This window comes from Bombus fervidus, chromosome 14 (genome assembly GCF_041682495.2).
Source record: "Bombus fervidus isolate BK054 chromosome 14, iyBomFerv1, whole genome shotgun sequence".
Classification (NCBI taxonomy): Eukaryota; Metazoa; Arthropoda; class Insecta; order Hymenoptera; family Apidae; genus Bombus; species Bombus fervidus.
In genome coordinates, this window is record NC_091530.1 from 6,310,928 (window position 1) to 6,329,959 (window position 19,032).

Genomic DNA, 19,032 nt, shown 5'->3' on the forward strand with positions numbered 1-19,032 from the left:
CCGTGAAATTTACCGTATTTTAATAATTTTAAAACACTTAGAAAAACATGGGTCATCAATGACCTAGATTTCTAGGTTTCTAGAAGTATATTTCTTTTTTTCAAATAGCACGGCATTTTTCTCTGAAACGACTGTTCTTTCAACACTTTCTCAAAAAAGCTGTGGAAATACTAAATACTTTCTTTTTAATGGAGATAAATATTGGTTTATAAATTTTATTTGATTATATTTTTATATAATGTAATTGTATATTATGTATAGAATATATATAAATGTTTCCAAATTATTTTCAAATTGTAGCGAAGACCATTATTGATTTGTTTTTGAATACAAGGGTTATTTTTGTTACTATACACTATATACATACACGGATAGAAGTGTATGTAGTCTGCGTTTGTCAGGGCGAACTTAACAAGCATTGCACACTTGACGCCTTCGTTGTGTCGGTGTTGGTAGAAATATTCTAAATAAGAAAATTTAATATTCATAATAAATAACATAAATTTGTATTATAGGCAATATTTTTTAAGTAAATCTGTACGAATGAAACAGAAGAAAATTTTGTATAAATATTATTACCCCTCTAGCTAATGTGCAAAAGCGGTTCTTGGAACAAAATTGTATTATTTTAAGAAACGAAATATAGTTACAGAAAATAATTTCTTAGAATCTGTTTATAACAAATTTTACAATTAACTGGTTATTTTGAAATAGAGCCGTAAAAATTTTATAAGTTAGATTTTATATGATTTTAAATTTTCTTAAAATCATTTAGAAAACTTTATACAAAATAAAAATTATTTTCTTATATATATAAATAAATTTTCCATTTACCTTTATCTTTTATATCATACATTCTTTATTGTTATAAGAAGATTTGATAGATGTACAATAAATAAAATTGTAATAAAAAAAAGATGTTTATAATGTCATAAACATTGACATAATGAATGTAACTGTATATCCAAATACTAGATTAAATACATATAAAATTACTGGTAAAAATATATTTATTCAGATTAAAAAATATTATGACAACATATGTACATATATAATAATGAGGCTCTACTATCATATTAATTAGATTGTAAGAGCTATCCGCAATCTAATCATAATTATATTTGTAAAGTTAGAAACAAATCCAAAAATGTACATTGAGGCTATAAGAGATTTATCACTTAATTTTTTATGTACAAATATCATTTGACCTTTTTCATTTTCTTAGCTTTCTCTTTTTTCTTATGTTTCTTTTTATTTTCTTTTGTCATTTGTTTCTTTCTTTGTTCTTTTTTCAATTTTTTCTTTCCTTTTTTCACATCTTCGTCCGAAGATACATCAGAATCATCAGAACTTGAACTAGATGAAGAGCTTGAAGATGACGATGATTCGCTTGAACTAGAAAGAGAAGAATCCGCAGAAGAATCAGAAGCACTCTCACTCTTTTGTTCTAATACTGGAATTATGACAGGTTTTGGATGAGATTTTAAATGTTCCCTTAAATCGTCTGTGAGACCACCCAAACCAATGGATGTAAAGAAATTGATTGCAAAACGTGTGTTTTTAGGGTCATCTCTGGGAAACAACCCTTCGAATGCATGTTTTAACGTAACATCTTTCACACGTTGATTAAGTTTAGATAGTCCCATGTATTCAGAAAGTTCTTGAAACAAAATTTTTATAAATATCCTATTGGAACTTGTTGTATCCTCTTCAGTTAATTTTATACAGGATAATACTTCCCACGATATAGAATCAGTAAATAGCAAATGAGCAAAAAACTTTGATACATTACGTAATTTATTTGTATCTAGACGGTGTATTGTATGATATGAATCTTGAAAAATTTGCTCAAATGGTGTGACATACATCTTATTAATGGCACAAAACCGTCCAGCCAACAATCCAAAGAATTTTTCATACGTTCTCATTTCTGCACAGCAATCTAAGAACATATGACAGAGTTCAGTTTCTTGACCAGGTTTTAGTTGCATTTTCATTAATTTGTGTGCACACTCTTCAAAATCAAGCGATGAATGTATTGTTAAATATATTGTTCTTCTGAGTGCAGTTAGATTTGTCTCTGTATTATCTACTATTATGTCTTCTTTTCCTTCTGCCACAGCAGTACTATCTTCATCAGAACTTTCTTCTTCGTCATCTTCTTCTTCACTTTCTGAACCACTGACATCTGAATTTAATATTTCTTTACTTAATTCTTTATATTTATCTTCATTATTAATATATTCTGCATCAAACTTAAATACATTTAATATATCTTGAGAATCTGTTGCTTCATCTAATGTTATTAAATGAGTAAATTGATTCTCTTCTTCTACGAGATCAAGTTCTTCTGGAACTGCTTCATGATCCTTGAATCCATCTTTTCTAACTTGAAATATAACTTCAATCATATATTGAACTCGTTTATCTAATTGTCCTTCATGTAATATATTTCTTAGCATTTCGAATATAGCTTCAATACCCTTCCTAGAAACTTCTGTTAATTTCATGCCACATTCTTTTAAAAATGCTATTGCTACTTCTACCGAGTCATCTGTTGGTGTTTCCACTAATAAAGTCAAAATTTCTAAAGCCACAATCTCATGTGCTACTCTTTGATTTACCAAATGTGCTATAAATGTTCCGGAAGATATACACAGAGGTTTGTCATTCCTTCTGAAACCACGTTTAAACTGTATTACTAAACGTTTTAATATTAATTCTCCTATATTTGGAAACTTAGAATTAATAATTGCAGTGAGGGCTGCATAAACAGATGTAAAGGTTGGTGATGCTGCTTGAGCTTGTATAATAGATCTAGCAAGCAAACCTCTACCTCTAACAATATTTTCTTTTAAAAGTTCTCGAGTTATAAGTCCAATGTTACTGACGTTAACTTTATTAATATAACCATGTATAGATTTTTTTAGGGCTTCCCATGCAATGCGTTGATATGCAGCTCCTGATTTATCAGTAATCTCAGCTTGCATTATTCGTAACTTTGCAGGTGGTATATAAGCACCACCTGTTCTTGATGTTAAAAGATCAACTGTTCGATTTTGTCTTGCTTCATTCGAAGCATTTGTTTCTTCTTTTTCCATTTCTTTATCTATAATTTTATTTCTTTCTGGCTTCTTTTTATTTTCCTTTACCTCCCGATGATCTTTTACTTTCCTTAATTTGTGTCGTTCGTATGACCGTTCTTCTCTATTGGTTTCTTCGAAATCACGATTTCTCTTATGAGTAACATTCTTTCTATTATTCCTATTGTCATAATAATAATGATCTCGATCACGTTCCTGATCACGATCACGGTTACGCTCACGAGTTCTATCTCGATCTCGGTTTCGATCGGAATCTCTCGAATGTCTATAATCTTCCCTCGTCTCTTTTGTCTTTGAGTGTGATCTCTTCATTTTCAAATTATAATTCTGTTCAAGTTACAATTGTTTATTTGATATTATATGATCCACCATATGTATCAAATACTAATGAACATTAACACGTAAACAATTCTAGACAATCATAGATATATCATATCCAAAACATAAACGAAACTGGACGAAACTGTCCACGTTGGACGATCGTAAACACAAGTTGGAAACTCCCGTAGTGGGGATAAGACTCCTAATATCGGATACTTTACAAATCGGCCGCTGTCCATTGAGAGCATAGCGCTGAGACCGACTGTTAAACTTTTGCATCTAACGCCACCTTTACTATCCTTACCATTGAAGATAAAGAATAGAAGCTAAATTACTTTCCATAACCTTCTTCAATTTCTTTAACATACAGTATTTCATGTAGTACAGAAGAATGTTATTTAAATAAATGTAAATTTATGTAATAGAATAAAGTTCAATTACAGACACGGTCGTGTTGCAAATTAAAAGTACAGGGCGCGCTGCATGACGAAGTCCAACGAATCGATTGAAGCGCCTTACTTGAGAAACATTTTTTGGTCGCCTAAGAGCCTTATCCCCTCTATTGGAGTTTCGAAACCTGTATGACCGTGCAGTACAACCGTGCTATAACCTAACATTTAGGTAATATAACCTAGACCAAAATATTCGATTACATACAATATATTAATATTTATTAGTTTGGAATAAAATATGCACATTATTTTTAAGAATGAAATTTTGTTTTTATTGGAATATATAATACATGCTGTTTTAATTTACAAAAAAAAAAAAAAATAAAAACATGTGAATGAAAATGACAATTGATATATGGATATTATTCATTTCATGGTGCGCAAGATTTATATAAATTCCTGTACAAAATACAACACTTGGTATTTTTTTCTATAATATACATACATGTATATTTTTTCAAGAAAATTTAATTTAAACATTAACCCACTACTTTTTAATCTTTCATAGTTAAAAATTAACCTGAAGATTTAAATACATAATAATCTTATCAGTCAAATAAGTTACTGATCTTAGTTTGATAACCATACTATTCTTCTATTTTCTATCTCATAACCCAACGATTAACGAATTAGTTGTCCCTTTTCATCGTACATCTTTGTAATAATCGTTAAAAAATTAAATCAAAGATAAAACAGTAATGTTTATTTTATTTATAATCGAAGACGATCACCTGGTAATTGGCAACCACCGCCACCGTGGCCATGACCGGATACCAATTTACGATCGGTTCAACAACCTGTGTCGCTGTTCTATGATTCCCATCTTTATAATTCAACCATTTAAAATGAAATAGTAAGGATATACATCGTATTATTTCACAATGTCACTTATGTCGCGTGCTGTTTTTTGACATTCAAAATAAATCCGCGTAAGTGAAAGTGTTGGGAAAATAAATGCAAGAGAGCCAATACTATAACACGAAACAGTTTCGAATATCAGGGAAGACATTACTCAGCAAATACGGGGTGACTCAAAAAACACAGGAGACGCGTTCCGTTTTTTTTCGCATTATAAAGTCACAACCACAGAAAAAGGAAGAGAAAATAAACAAGAAAAATAAAATAAGATTGCAACATCTGGCTGCCAAATTTATCTTTGTACGGATTAAGAAGTTAATAACTGACATTGCTCTCGTGTTCGTTCGTGTGGGGAAAATAGGGTACATACATACAACATCGAAAAGCGTGTAATAACATTATTTTTTTAGACAGAAACTTACCTAATCTGTATTCGAAGTTCCGTGTTTGTAAATCTATCGCTTGCTAACGTTAGAAGAATAGTGTGCGATTGCTGAAATTCTACTGAAATTTTACTGGTGAGCAAATATCTTTCGTTGACGTTAAATCGTAAATTTTACACATCATGTGTGTAAAGGAATTTTAAAGAGGGGAACAACCGACACGATAACAAAAGTGATGGAAAAACACCATATCTTGCAATATTTTATTGATATTTGCAAAATCATGCAAAGAGGTTAGGATACTAGATGTTGACTCAACAATTTTCTTTCACTTACTAGGGATTTTAGCAATACTGTGTTACGTTACGAGCGAGCAAGTTAAACACGGATTGAACAGCTGATGCTTCATTGAGACCGGCGAAATGTCAAAGTCTAGGCAAATTGTAAGTTACCCTACTGTTAAATGATTAACCTCAACCAATTAATCCGTATAGACCACTTGATTGAAACAGAACAATGTTTTATTAAAAAAATAGGTCATTCGTTTCAGAAATTTCGAAAATTTTACAATTCATGTAGTAACGTGTAACTTACTAAAAGTTCCCAGATATCTTATTCCTTAATCTTGTTCCTTTGTTTTCCTTTTATGGTTTTTAAAAATTTACAATGATGATACACTAAAAAATATACTGTATTGAAAATTTAATTTAATAAATACCTTTTTAATAAATATTGCTCTAATATTTGTTTTTCATAACTGAATATTTAGTTTTTTATATAAGTTTCTATATTTATAAATAAGTTGCAAATATATATTAAAATATTATGCCCATACAATATTTCTTACACCAAATAATGTTTTTTTTATATTTATTTATCTGATATTATTATACATGTATTTTTTGTTGCAAATAAAATGTTTATATAAGTTAATTTCTACTTAACAAATAAATATTATTGCAAGAAATGTTAATACTTTTATGGAGTTATTGACACACAACCATCCTTTAATGTTTGAAATGTACTATAATGAACTTAAATTGAAATGTAAATGTAATATTGAAATTTGTAAAATGAATATATAAATATATATGAATCTTTGATTATAGATATTTATTTGTTTACAGACCTTACGTGTGCAATGTTCAGAAGGAACAAAGCGTATAGATGTAAATCTGTCTGATACAATTTCTCAATTGTATGATAAGGTTTGTCCTTTTAATATCATGGAACAACAGTGTATAATCATCTAAACATTAATTCATTTTTCAAAATTGTAGGTTTCTAAAACCTTTGATTTGAATACTTTTGGATTTGGACTCTACAAGGAACGAAATCATAAAAATGAACTTCCAGTTTCTCATAACAAAACAATTTCAGGAGCACATCTTTCTCATGGAGATATGTTATATCTGGCTCCTCAGAGTAGTACACAGTTGTGGAGTACTCCCTCAACTAGTACTGCCAACATTGATATTTCTCAAGGTTTTAATTATATTGCTTTATTTAATTTTTCTTATTACTTGAACTTAATGTTACATTAACCTTATTCTATATTAGAAACAAAACCAATGGATGAAACAGAGACTAGCAACCATACTATCAACGCTTCTCGATCTATATCAAATGCAATGGAAGAAGTTGATGAACAATTATGGAAACTTGATGGTAAAATACAAAGAAAACGTGATGAAAAACTGTAAGTGAATATAAGTATAAATAAATTTTGTATATAGAATTATATTAAATATGTTGTAATTCGTTTAATAGATGTAGACATGGTGCAAATGGATGTTGTGTTCATTGTACTCCTTTAGAACCTTTTGACGAAGCTTATCTTAAGGAACAAAATATAAAACATTTGTCTTTTCATTCGTATCTCAGGAAACTCACTGCTGGTGTTGATAGGTATGTCCAGCTCTATGTTATGTGATATTCCATATACAACCTTTAAATATTTTATAGGGGGAAGTTTATACAATTAGAAGACATAAACTGCCGTATAAAAACTGGTTGTAAAGATCATCCTCCTTGGCCACGAGGTATATGTAGCAAATGCCAACCAAGCTCTATTACCCTGAATCGACAAACTTATCGTCACGTGGACAACGTTATGTTTGAAAATCCAAGCTTAGTTGAACGCTTCCTCAATTATTGGCGCAGCACCGGTCATCAACGCATTGGAATTTTATACGGAAGATACGAAATACATACAGATGTACCATTAGGCATTAGAGCTGTTGTCGCGGCTATTTACGAACCACCACAGGTACTTTAATAGAAATAAATAATATTAAAACTATCATATCTACAAGCATTCTTGTAATCTACAATGTAACCATAATTATTTTAGGAAAGTACAAAAAATTCTATACGACTTTTACCGGATGAAAAAGAAGTGATAGTGGATGAATTGGCTCATTTACTTAATTTGAAAAGAGTTGGATGGATTTTTACAGACCTTATAGTTGACGATATCAAGAAAGGAACGGTAAATTTATCTGCGACTAACTTGTATTTTTCTTTCTCGTAAACTAAAGTCCTTAATTAATAGCATTAGTTTAATTTATCCAGGTAAAACACGTTCGAAATATAGAAAGTCACTTTTTATCTGCTCAAGAATGTATTATGGCTGGGTATTTTCAAAACAAATATCCAAATCCTTGTCGTTTTTCTCCTAATAATTATTTTGGTTCAAAATTTGTTACTGTTTGTGTTACTGGTAAGTCACTTGCACCATATTGTTAATCAAACTGCTTTGTTTTGATGTATATATATGTATATATATATACACAAAAGAAAAAAATATATATATACACAAGAAACCTGAGTTATTAAATATTACATATTGATTATAGGTGATGAGAAAAATCAAATTCATATGGAAGGTTATCAAGTGTCCAATCAATGCATGGCATTGGTTCGAGATAGCTGCTTGGTTCCTACGAAAGATGCTCCAGAATTGGGCTATGTAATTGAATCAACAGATAAACAGTATGTCCCAGATGTCTTCTACAAGGTGAGTACATCCACTTTTTATTCAAATACATTTAATTAATTCCCTCTGCTTGAAATCAAGATGGCAATGTAGCTATAAAATTGATTATGAATTTGCATATTGTGATGAAAATATGACACTGCTGAATTATATCTTACATGCTAATAGTATTAAGGAAGGTAAAGGTATGCATAAAGTATACACAAATGAAAGAGAAACAGTTTATAACTCAAAATTGATTGATTAAAAGTACATTTAAATTGGGCAACGAACTTCATTTCGTACATGTATAATGAAATAACAGAACTGTTTAAGCAAGTGCACTACGGATATGCGCTTCCGTAGGCTGTAAACAAAATGACCTCAATTTTCGTATGTAAGATGATTACGCCTTAACTTAAAAAGGGGTGAGTGAGGAATAGAAAAAGAAAAGGACACGGGAGAGAGAAAGAGAAAAAAAAAAAATAATAGATGGAAAGAAAAAACGAGGGGAAAAACTTATCGAAAAATTATAGCCGCTCAACCGTTTAATTCGAACGCGAGGGGCAAGGTAAATCGTCGGTTGTTAGAATCGATATTACAAGCTATGCGTTGTTACCTCATCACGTTCATAAAAATATATGTAGTATATATATATTTATATATATATACGCGCGCGCGTGGATATTTTGTGTATACAGGTGGGCTTCTAGCTTCACTCGCTTCGGTAAACGCATGAATTTATACGCATCTAGATTCAAAAGTGTCGACTGAGTTTCCCGGGGGGGGTTTTTTTTTTTTTTCTTCCTTACAACGACCGAAACGAGAGAAATTCACTCGAGCTCGACCACCCTTCGATCGTCGTACGTTATTTACGCAGTGATATTTAATTCTAACGGCGATTCTTACATTCATCGCGATGCAACGAGTCCCCCCTTTCTTTTCTTTCTTCATTGCAAAACGCGATGAGTTAGCTAATTAACAAGTGTTAAAACTTTCAAGTTCAACATCGAATGAGGCTTTCTTCGAAAAAGGCATCCGCGACGTCGAGGGCGTGCAATTTCCTACAATACGTGAGTGCGCTTCTTGTTTCTACGCGCCGATTTACAGAACACTCTTTTACAACGCGTTTCTTCGCACACGGGTACATGGTAATATGATACATAACGATGGGATTCTTTTACGAGGATTCAGACGAGTAGTATAACGCATTACATTATCGTAGTACTTCGATATACAGCATCGAGGAATGATTCGTTTATAATATATATTCGCTCATTTCGTTCGTATTTTTCTGATCAGACGACGAGGCTTACAATCTACATAGTAGTAGTTAGGCCTTGCATACATTTTCATCTTGAGATCTAATCTTAAATACAGTTAATTTACGACGGTCAACTAGACCACAGCAAAGAGCAAAAAGGGAGTAGTATATCCTTGAGTCGTCCGATAGGAACCGCAATTTTCCTCGACTCGTTTCATCGCGCAATTACTTGTTCCCTTTCAGCTCCTTTTTCTCTCCTCTGAAAAAAGAAACGGAACGATACGTGATCGTTAACCGGACGAAATAAAATTGGCCCTTTGACGCACCGACGTATCGTTCTAATCGTCAATGTTCTAAACGACCTGCGTGTATGAAATTACGACCATTTGACTTTTTACGAAGTCACGTATTTCGATTATAAAACAAAAAAAGAGAGTTCCCGCCTGTACGTTTGTTTGTTCTTTTCTTGCTTGTTTGTTTGCTTGTTTTTTTTTTCTTACAAATATATGAACATATGTGTATACACATACAAGTTTGCCCCGTTTTCCGTAAATATTCCTCATCTACACGATATTTTTTTTTTTTCTTCTTTTTGTTTTTACTACCTATGATCTAAAACATTAGCAACGCCCACAGGGCGACACCGTTAACCACGGCACTTATTAAATCCCGTACGATACCCTCTATATCAACTATACATAGCAATATGCCAATAGCCAAAATAAACGTCGAACTTCTTCTAAAACAAATGTCGTACAGCTAGAAGTCGTATCGATATCACGATCGATCTTGAGGTACGTATTATCGATCATCGTCGTTATTGTAGATACAGAATCATATCGATTCCCAATCAATAGCAAAATATGGATCTTTATTTCTTCTTTCTTCTCTTATGCGTCCACGTTTAAAAATAGATTCAATATCTTTAGAATTCTATTGTTAATAGTTAATTAAATTGTGTGACTCATATGGAGCATCGCGATTCATGGAGCTACATATATGGTCGCGACGGTGTCTCTCAACATGTAATATCATTTATCGTTGGATATTATATATACGTGATTTTTTTTTTTTTTTTTGTTTTGTTTTGTTTGTTTAATTAAACACCCCATTCCCTATATCGAACGCGTCAGAGATACCGTCGCGAACTCGTAAAACTTCTTCCTTTTTTTTTTTTCTTCAGTTATCTAGAACGGGATAATGTAAAGTATACGGGTAGAACTTGATTACCCTTCGGTGTATACTAACCGCAATAATGTTGTCGTTACAATTTACCGCATTTCGTAATTAGAATATTCTTCGTAGGCTTGCCCGTTTGATCACCAAACGTAGATATCTTCTCGACTAATTCTAGTCCTTCGACGACGTGGCCAAAGATTCCTGTGAATCCGCGCATCTCTTGTAGTATTATACGAAACTGTGAACCGACCATACCAAGGTTATCATGTCGCTTTTGCGTTCGCCGCATTCCCACTGCTCCTCTCACTGCAGGGAATTTCGTGTCGTCCGGCATAAAGTAACCATCCTCGAATATGCTCCTTCCTCCGCGACCATTGTTTAATTCAAAATCACCAGTAATCACGGATTCGCCTTCCCAGCACTGAAAGATCGTGCAACCCTTATAACCGACTCCGACTTCACCGGTCGCCAGAACACTAAAATTTTTGGCCATTTTTGGAGCTGCATCCGGCCTCACTTCTATCACGATACGGCCATGCGGAGATCCATTCACTTCGATGTTGAAATAATACAGAGGATAAGGGTTCGAAGGTCCTCGAAGGGATGCTGCTATTCCGCTGGACGGCGGTTGAGAGGATGAGTGGACGGTTACCAAACTTCCGCCACCAGTACCGACTCCTTCCGGTATAAATGTCGATTGTTGCTGTGGATGTAACATCGCATTTGGAGGTGCGGGCGGAACGGGTTTAACGGACGGCGAACCAGGTGGAATGAGAAGTTGCTGCGGGGTTGCCGGCGGCGGTGGACCTTGGTGTACATGAACGGAGCCCGGTGGTGCTGGTTGCGGTTGCATCATGTTTGAATGATACTCTATAGAACCGTTTTGCATGTGTTGCTTACTAACTACATGTCTCGAATATAGCTGCGACATGCAATAATTTGCGAGGAACAGTATCGGATTTTGTGAAGCCGCCAAATGATTTGGTAATCTACCGCCATTACTAGTTCCTTGAGAAACGATCGATTCTCCCGTGTGAATTCCAGCCAACGCTTGTTTTAATAACGCAAAATCAAATACCACTCCCGAGTTACCAATCAAATCGTCGAGTTGGCACTGCAACATCATTTCTTGGTACTTTGATTGCAATCTTTGTTTCTCGAGTATGAGTTGTGAATGCAAATTGTATACATCGCTAGGACTGTCGATCATCTGAAGACTAGCTTTCGCTTTCCCAAGCGTTTCCCGCGCGTCCGTTATCTCAGGAAAATGACTCCAGCCATTCTGAAGATCGGTCTCAACATGCGTTTTTAACGTTACACAAGCTTCTAACACCTTTATTAAGAATTCTCGTTGTTGCATAGCCAGTCTTTGAATCTCGGTCGATAACTTTCCCATAGCAACTAATTCCAATTGAACCTAGAAAACACGTCCACATGCATTCTTCCTCTAATTCGAACATCACGTACCGGCTATCGATATCTCTTTGATACACGCAAAACTGCGTATATATACATGCCGACAATAAATGTACCAGCAAATAAAATTCATTCTAAAACTTACGTCGGATATGAGTTGTTCTTTGGCATCAGTTTGCGATTTAATCTGGTGACCTGGGTGTTCTTGCGGAGTGGCACATGCTCTGCAAAGTGCCGTGCAACATGTCGCACACCACAATGCCAAAGGCATTCCATGCGTGTGACAATTCTCACTCTGTAACAATGTTATAATAATCATACATTTCATATGACTTTTTTACATTATATATTATATTCTCATATGGTAAACCAATAACCATTTTCTATTCCAAAAAGAATTTTAAGTATTAAAATTATATGTTATATTTTAAACGGAAACTATTGCAGGCCTTATAACATAATCCTATTACTATTAGAACCTATGTTGATATGGCTTCAGAGCTGCATGCTTTCTTTTACCATTTACGTATGATCTGACAATGCAAATAACCAGCTGACAAACCCAAAATCGTTAAGAAAAAGTACCTTTCTTTCCTTATCATTTGTCTTTCCAGATGTGTTGTTCGTGGTGATTTTTAAGTGAGACAAATTATTCGTTAGAGCAAGGAGAGAAGAGTGCGTCGGTAGAGCGTCCGGTCCTTGATCACCCAGGTCCGTCCTCTTCCAGCAATGCGCACAAAACAACTCACGTCCCTTTAATAAATTGTTCTCTATGCAACGCAAGCAAAAGTAATGCTTGCAACTAAGATATTTCGGACATTGTTCCGCGTCGTTATACTTCTGCTTGCAATAACTGCAAAGCGTCAGTTCCTCTAAATCCGTTAGAACGCTTGGATCCAGCATCTGGAAAATGATAAAATATTATTCATTTATTATTCTTTCATATTTTGTAATCGTAGACCTTTACGTTATTCGAAATATTCAAAAACTACTTGTACCATCATTTTACCTGGTTAAATCATTTTAGTCTTATACAGAATTACACGAAAAGGGACACAGATAATTTATGAAAGATTGAGTTAGAAGAAAGTGTACATATAAGAAATGTTCGTTTCGTCATATGTATGCGTCGTACTATTTAGGAAAATAATATAAAGGTCGAGCTTGATATACCTATTTCTAATAACACACGGTTCAGCATTTGAACTCATGTTGTTTTCTTTTCGTCTTTTTCTCTATGTTCCACTCTCTCCTTTGTCTTACGTGATATAATTCGCAGTTTTTATAAAATGTGTCTTTAAATTTATCTAAGAAAATTGTTGACCGTTGAAGCATACTACGTATTTTACTATTCAAACAATATCAAATATTTTATACATATTTATTTCGTTATTGGTACATATATATGTATTCTTGTTTGTGATATATTCTATACAAGGTTTTAGAATCGTTCAATGCGATACAATTTATTTTGTGAATGAACTTGGGAATATCTTTTCTTTGATCAAACGTATGTATGTACGATAAAAACATATCGTTTTGATTTTTTTCTTCTCAACCAAATACAAAACAAAGGAACAAAAGAAAGACCAAATTCCTTGGTACAATATACACATTAGAACCGTAATTCTTTTACTTGATTCCTCTCTTTCTACTATTTTCCTTTTTTTGTTTTTTTTTTTTTTTTTTCGTTTGTACGCTGTAAAACTGTTTCGTAACACGCCACATTAGGTTCAATCGTGTTATTTCATCGTATTGTCTTTAAGCACGAACTCGTCCTCAGAAGGTTAGCCTCTTATCTGACACATCGACTACAACAGCAAAATTATTATGCAACAATTTGGCTGATACTACTGATGCGTAAAAAATGACATTTCATGGGAGAACGCGCATGCGTGGAAAATCCCGCCAAAACGTAAGGGGGTCGAACAGTCGAAGTTTTGGGATTTACCATTCGTTAACGGGGAAAGCGTATTAAGGAGAAAGGTAGCTAACAGAGGTAGACGTATATAGAATGGTCACATTTCTTAGCTCTGGCAAAGCATATTTCAAACACCAATAGCTGTAACCGATAAAACCTTCGGCCGTAAGATATATGGATTCTTGCAGCTTATCGCCGAGTACTTTCCGCGATATTACGGCTGTCACCACTTGTGACAAGTCCACGGTTTAAGTTAAAAATGACTCGAACGCGGACTACTACGTGTTAGGCAAATTCCGCGGGAATATTCTACTTAAGTTTGTTCTCTCGGTCGTATCATCTCGATGTTTATACGTACACGCTTGCTTCTTCTTTCTCTACCTCTCGTTCTCGCTCTCGTTTGTCAGTCCTCTACACACTTCTTTCACACTGTCTCTTTCTATCTTATTCACATACATATGCATGCACACTCGTCTCTTTTCTCGTGCTCACAATGGCATACAACACGCGCGCGCGCGCGCGCGTCACAGAGAACACGTCTACACACAATACACACTTACACAGAAAGCATATGCCTTCTCCTTATCACGCATTCAAGCGCGCGCACACGCACGCATCATACTACACATACATACTCTGCTTTTCATTCTTTCTCTTTTGCTTCTTGCTTGTTCTTTCTTTCCTTGGATTGTAGAAGCGTAAATGTTCCGTACCGTGTATACGATTCGTGATCGTCTCCTTGCCGCGCGATGGAGGCTGATCGTTGGCACTCGTCACTCCTATCGTAATACCGTGACGATGATTATTCCGTAACGTTTGTTCGAATATACGATTTAGGACTTTAATTTACATCGGGATTGACGTAGTATTGTGCGGTTCCGCACGCAGGAATCGCGAGCACTTCGACGTTTTTCGTCGCCGCAGTTGCCGTCGTCGAGAGCTTTTTACCAAAGCTATATTTTTTTTTTGTACTTTTTCACGTTACGTGTTTTACGCTTATCGAACGTCGTGAGTTATTATGGATAACATAACGACGGCGCGCCGGTAACGCGGCGTTACTTCAGTCTTAGCTCGTGCGAACGTTTTGCCACATCATGATGTTTGGTTCACTAAACTAACCACTAGCATGGCGGCGACGACCGACCGACCGACCGACACACACCACAGCGCGCGCTAGTCGCTTACGCTGTTGCTCTCTCCTCTCCTCGTCCCGTATCTTACCCCCTCTCGTCGATCCTAAACCTTCCTCCTTCTCTCTTCCTCTTTCCTCTTTCTTATACACTTTCGGGTTCGACTCGTGGCAAACGGTGCCGGTCTGTCGTCTGCGGCTTCTACCATTGCGCACGCATTCGACCAACCATTACGAGTATTATGGACTTGCCTTCATGATCCTTCTTGTAAAATCTAGTTATATCTGCTTCAATTCAACCAATCAAATTCTCTAGATGTTACTCGACCTCACGGTCGTATAGAGGTTTGGCAACTCCTGTGATGAGAATAAGACTCTTAAGCGAAGGACAAAAGATCTCAATTTGTTTGCTAAACAGTAAGGCGCTTCAATCGCTGTATGTTGTATAAGTTGCGGACATGGTCGCATGTACATGGTATATATAGATATAAAAAGTGTAGACTGCAAATACCATGTTGAAAAAATACGTTGAAAAATAGATAGAGACAAATAACGAGATCTCCCTTTCCTTTCCTATCTGTTAGAAACAAATATTTGTTATCACAATTTTTCTAAAGCATGCGTGGTCTACATTTCTTATACTGTGTGGGAAACGGCTATGATGTATTGTATAATTATACATATATTGTTTTCTCTAACCTGTAGATCGCAGCGCTCTATGTCTAGCGGCAAATTTGTAAAGCCCACCTTATGACATTATCTCTGCCACAGAAGTTGCCAGACCTGCCTGTGTATAGGGACGTGTTGACACACTTATTACAGAATGTCTTTTCAAAATGTTTTCAATACAATTTATCTCAATTTTCATTGCATATTTGCGATTTCTAATAACAAATATCAACGAAACAATATGAATATAGGATAATTCTGGAAAATGTAATAAAATTGAAATTTCACAATAAAATATTCGTCTTTTTGTATTTTAATATTTTGTTTTGTTTGGTCTCCAGGAAAAAGATTCTTATGGAAATGAAGTGTCAAGGCTAGCAAGACCTTTGCCAGTAGAATATTTATTGGTAGATATACCTGCATCCACGCCACTTAATCCACAGTTTACTTTTTATGTTAGCAATAATATCACACCATTTCTTATTGAAAATAGGTATGTAAGAAAAGTACATAGAACAGATTATAGTTTTTTAAAATAGTTTTAATGTCAATTTTATGTGATTTTAGACTCATCGATGGACAAATTCAAGAATTTAGCTCACTTAGTTCTTACATGCAGCAATTTAGTAAAGAACAATTTCTAGAAGCAGTTTCAGATTTTCACTTATTAATTTTTATTGCAACAATGGATATGTTTCCAATGAAGGTACAATGTGTTTTCTATTAAATACTTGTCTACTTTAGTTTTATTTCATTGTTGTAAAATATGCTTATTTGTTGTTTTAGGACCATATGATGCCATTATTAGAAGCAATTCGTACAAAAGATAGAGAAAAAGCTATAGAGTGGTCACGTTCGGAGCAGTGGGCAACAGTAGAGCAACTCATATCTGAAACTACAGCATCTACATCTCAACCAATGTTTGATAATAGCTCAAGGATTTCAGCTTCTGCGCTTGCAGAGGCAAGTGGAATAGCAGTTGGTACAGACTCAATTGTAAATTCACCGCCTGATCAAGGACTTTGGACTTGTTCACATTGCACATTTCTCAATGCAGCAGATTTTGCAATGTGTGAAATGTGTGGTTTGCCAAGAAATACGTAACAAACTGTCATTATATTGCTTTTGTATGCAATTAAGGGTGTTGTCCTTAAATTGCAAATTTACTCCCGCAGGTTTTGACAGATACTGTGTTCTTGCAGATATAAAAATTGTTTTCAGCGCATACCTGGCTTTATTTATGAGTGAATAAAAAGAGGAAAAAATATCTTTCACCAAAATCTACTTTACAGCTTTCCTTTTTGTAGTAACCCTTGAATAAGCGTATTACCAGGAGTAATGTACAAATCGCAAAATGTAATAACTATTTTTTTTCTATGTTATATTTATATACTAAGAATTTGAAAATCTACATTAAACATTTACAGAAAATTCACAATTATCATATTAAGTTGCTGCGAGGTTTATAAAAATAAATATGGAGAATAAAACAGGAATATTGATTACAATGAATAAATTACAATATATTTAATTTTTTCTTGTTTATGAAACATTGTTACATAAGTATGCAAAAATTTTAGATATCAAATAATGTTTATCTAGAAAAAAATTCTGCCAAGATCTTTTTATTTCAATAATATAAAATCTTTACAACTAATTCTAGAAATAACAGAATTAGTTAAAGTAGAAATATTCAATTCATTCTCATCAATTCTATATGTTTTTTTTACTAAATCAAAATCTGTAAATTGAGGCAAATTAGAAATCAATACCCTTTCTCCTTTTATACTGTTCATTAGTATTTCTGACATTGAATATCCATCACATTCTTTGTGTATTATCGCTATTAGTATATTTTTGTCATTATCACTGACACCAAATTCTGCTAATGAACGTGATATGTTTTTTGATATTGATAAATTAAACAATACCTCGGTATATAAAGTTTTAGTAGTTAGCTGAGTCATTTTTGCACTAATTGCAGCTTTATTAGCAGCTACTATTACTTGCAAAGGATCCACTATAAGCGCCGCTTTTATAATACAGCAAGAAAGTTTATTGTCCATAACCTTTTTATGTAGTTCATTAGAATTTTGTACATCCTTAAATAAATATAATGTGCAGACCATTTCTGTTTCAGGATCTAATGATATTGTATAATCGTCCATCTTTGTCAGTGTTCAATATTCAATAATAAATCAAATATTAATATTTCCTCTCTAATATTACTTTTGCAAAATGTGATACATATCTTCTTGATACATATCATATGCCCTGAATAAAAACTCGTCGAAATAATTTCTTCTTAATTTAAATTTATAATTAGATATACAACCATATAAATAGAACACAATTTAATAATTTTTGTACTTTACATAAATAACTTTAAATAAAAGTTTGGTTATTCTCATACTATATACTGTCAACAAAGTGGATCTTCCTTTTATACCACTAGGGGGCGACAAATTAGTAAATAATTTCTTCCTACTCTTAATTTAAAATTTAAACCACTTATTATTAGGCTAACTATGTATAAAAAATTGCATACATCTAAGAAAAAATTACATCTGTAAGATTTATATATTAATGAGGTTCAATTATTGAAATAAATACTACGTAACATTTTTTTCTAAAATATATATAAGCACAGAGAAAGGTTCACTTATCTGTGATTGAAAACAAAACGATTGAAGATCGAATATATCATACACATAGCCGTATCGATTATGAAGTTATTCTTAATTTTGATTATTCCTATTTAAGAATGAATCGCTAAACTTAACCACAAAATTTTCTTTGTGTTGTAGAAACTATTAATACAACATATTTTAAAAGATTTCAAAATTCTAGTAAGTTATGACCAATGAAGAACCCTGTAAAAGTGTATGGAATAAATTTTGTGACTCTGGTAAATATTTTGTAGTCCTATAATGATAATATCAAATTTCTTTTAAATGTCTCGTAGATAATTTATCATTTAATATATAATTTATTATTTGGTTAGTAAATAGTGGAGTATTTTGGACTTCCACTGAATTTAAATCAGCATGTCCTCCGAAAAAGAAAAAGAAAAAGCCGGACGAAGAATTCAGTAAGGGAGTGAAATTATCAGACGAAGATATAAAAGATGGTGTAGATCCCTCGATTTCAAAAAAATCGCCGTTTCATCGTCCCAGTGATATTTGCCCGGATGATAAATCTTCTTGTTATATTAAAATGCAGGTATTTTTACAAGTCAATTTCACTCTGAATATTTAAGTTATATATATATAATTATATAGATAGATAGATAGATAAAGATAATGTAAACATATATTACATATATGTTTAATAATTTAAAAATGAGAAAGGGGGAGTTT

General features: G+C 33.5%; 4 protein-coding genes across 6 annotated transcripts; 1 reads left to right on the forward strand and 3 right to left on the reverse strand.

The window, feature by feature from the left end:
• Positions 1 to 992: 992 nt before the first annotated feature.
• Positions 993 to 3,597, reverse strand: LOC139993927 (pre-mRNA-splicing factor CWC22 homolog). The gene has a single exon (XM_072016108.1). The coding sequence runs from the start codon at positions 3,414 to 3,416 to the stop codon at positions 1,200 to 1,202; it is 2,217 nt and encodes a 738-aa protein (XP_071872209.1). The 5' UTR covers positions 3,417 to 3,597; the 3' UTR covers positions 993 to 1,199.
• A 1,617-nt stretch (positions 3,598 to 5,214) lies between these two features.
• Npl4 (nuclear protein localization 4) lies at positions 5,215 to 16,957 on the forward strand. The gene is made up of 13 exons (XM_072016109.1): positions 5,215 to 5,253; positions 5,458 to 5,561; positions 6,246 to 6,326; positions 6,399 to 6,603; positions 6,679 to 6,817; positions 6,889 to 7,026; positions 7,084 to 7,387; positions 7,472 to 7,609; positions 7,693 to 7,840; positions 7,977 to 8,137; positions 16,015 to 16,166; positions 16,241 to 16,379; positions 16,460 to 16,957. The coding sequence occupies exons 2-13, from the start codon at positions 5,541 to 5,543 to the stop codon at positions 16,775 to 16,777; spliced, it is 1,944 nt and encodes a 647-aa protein (XP_071872210.1). The 5' UTR covers positions 5,215 to 5,253; positions 5,458 to 5,540; the 3' UTR covers positions 16,778 to 16,957.
• On the reverse strand, positions 8,324 to 15,058 carry LOC139993929 (uncharacterized). 3 transcript variants are annotated; one of them, XM_072016110.1, is made up of 4 exons: positions 14,589 to 15,058; positions 12,540 to 12,857; positions 12,100 to 12,249; positions 8,324 to 11,955 (listed from the first exon to the last, which is right to left on the reverse strand). In XM_072016110.1, exons 2-4 carry the CDS (start codon positions 12,855 to 12,857, stop codon positions 10,624 to 10,626), a joined length of 1,800 nt encoding a protein of 599 aa, XP_071872211.1. In that variant the 5' UTR covers positions 14,589 to 15,058; the 3' UTR covers positions 8,324 to 10,623. The 3 variants fall into 3 exon arrangements, with proteins under 3 accessions (XP_071872211.1, XP_071872212.1, XP_071872214.1); XM_072016111.1 differs by lacking the exon at positions 14,589 to 15,058 and adding an exon at positions 13,128 to 13,152; XM_072016113.1 differs by lacking the exon at positions 14,589 to 15,058 and adding an exon at positions 12,964 to 12,986.
• Positions 16,390 to 18,542, reverse strand: LOC139993938 (EKC/KEOPS complex subunit TPRKB). The gene has a single exon (XM_072016134.1). It carries the CDS (start codon positions 17,839 to 17,841, stop codon positions 17,299 to 17,301), a length of 543 nt encoding a protein of 180 aa, XP_071872235.1. The 5' UTR covers positions 17,842 to 18,542; the 3' UTR covers positions 16,390 to 17,298.
• Between the last annotated feature and the right edge of the window lie 490 nt (positions 18,543 to 19,032).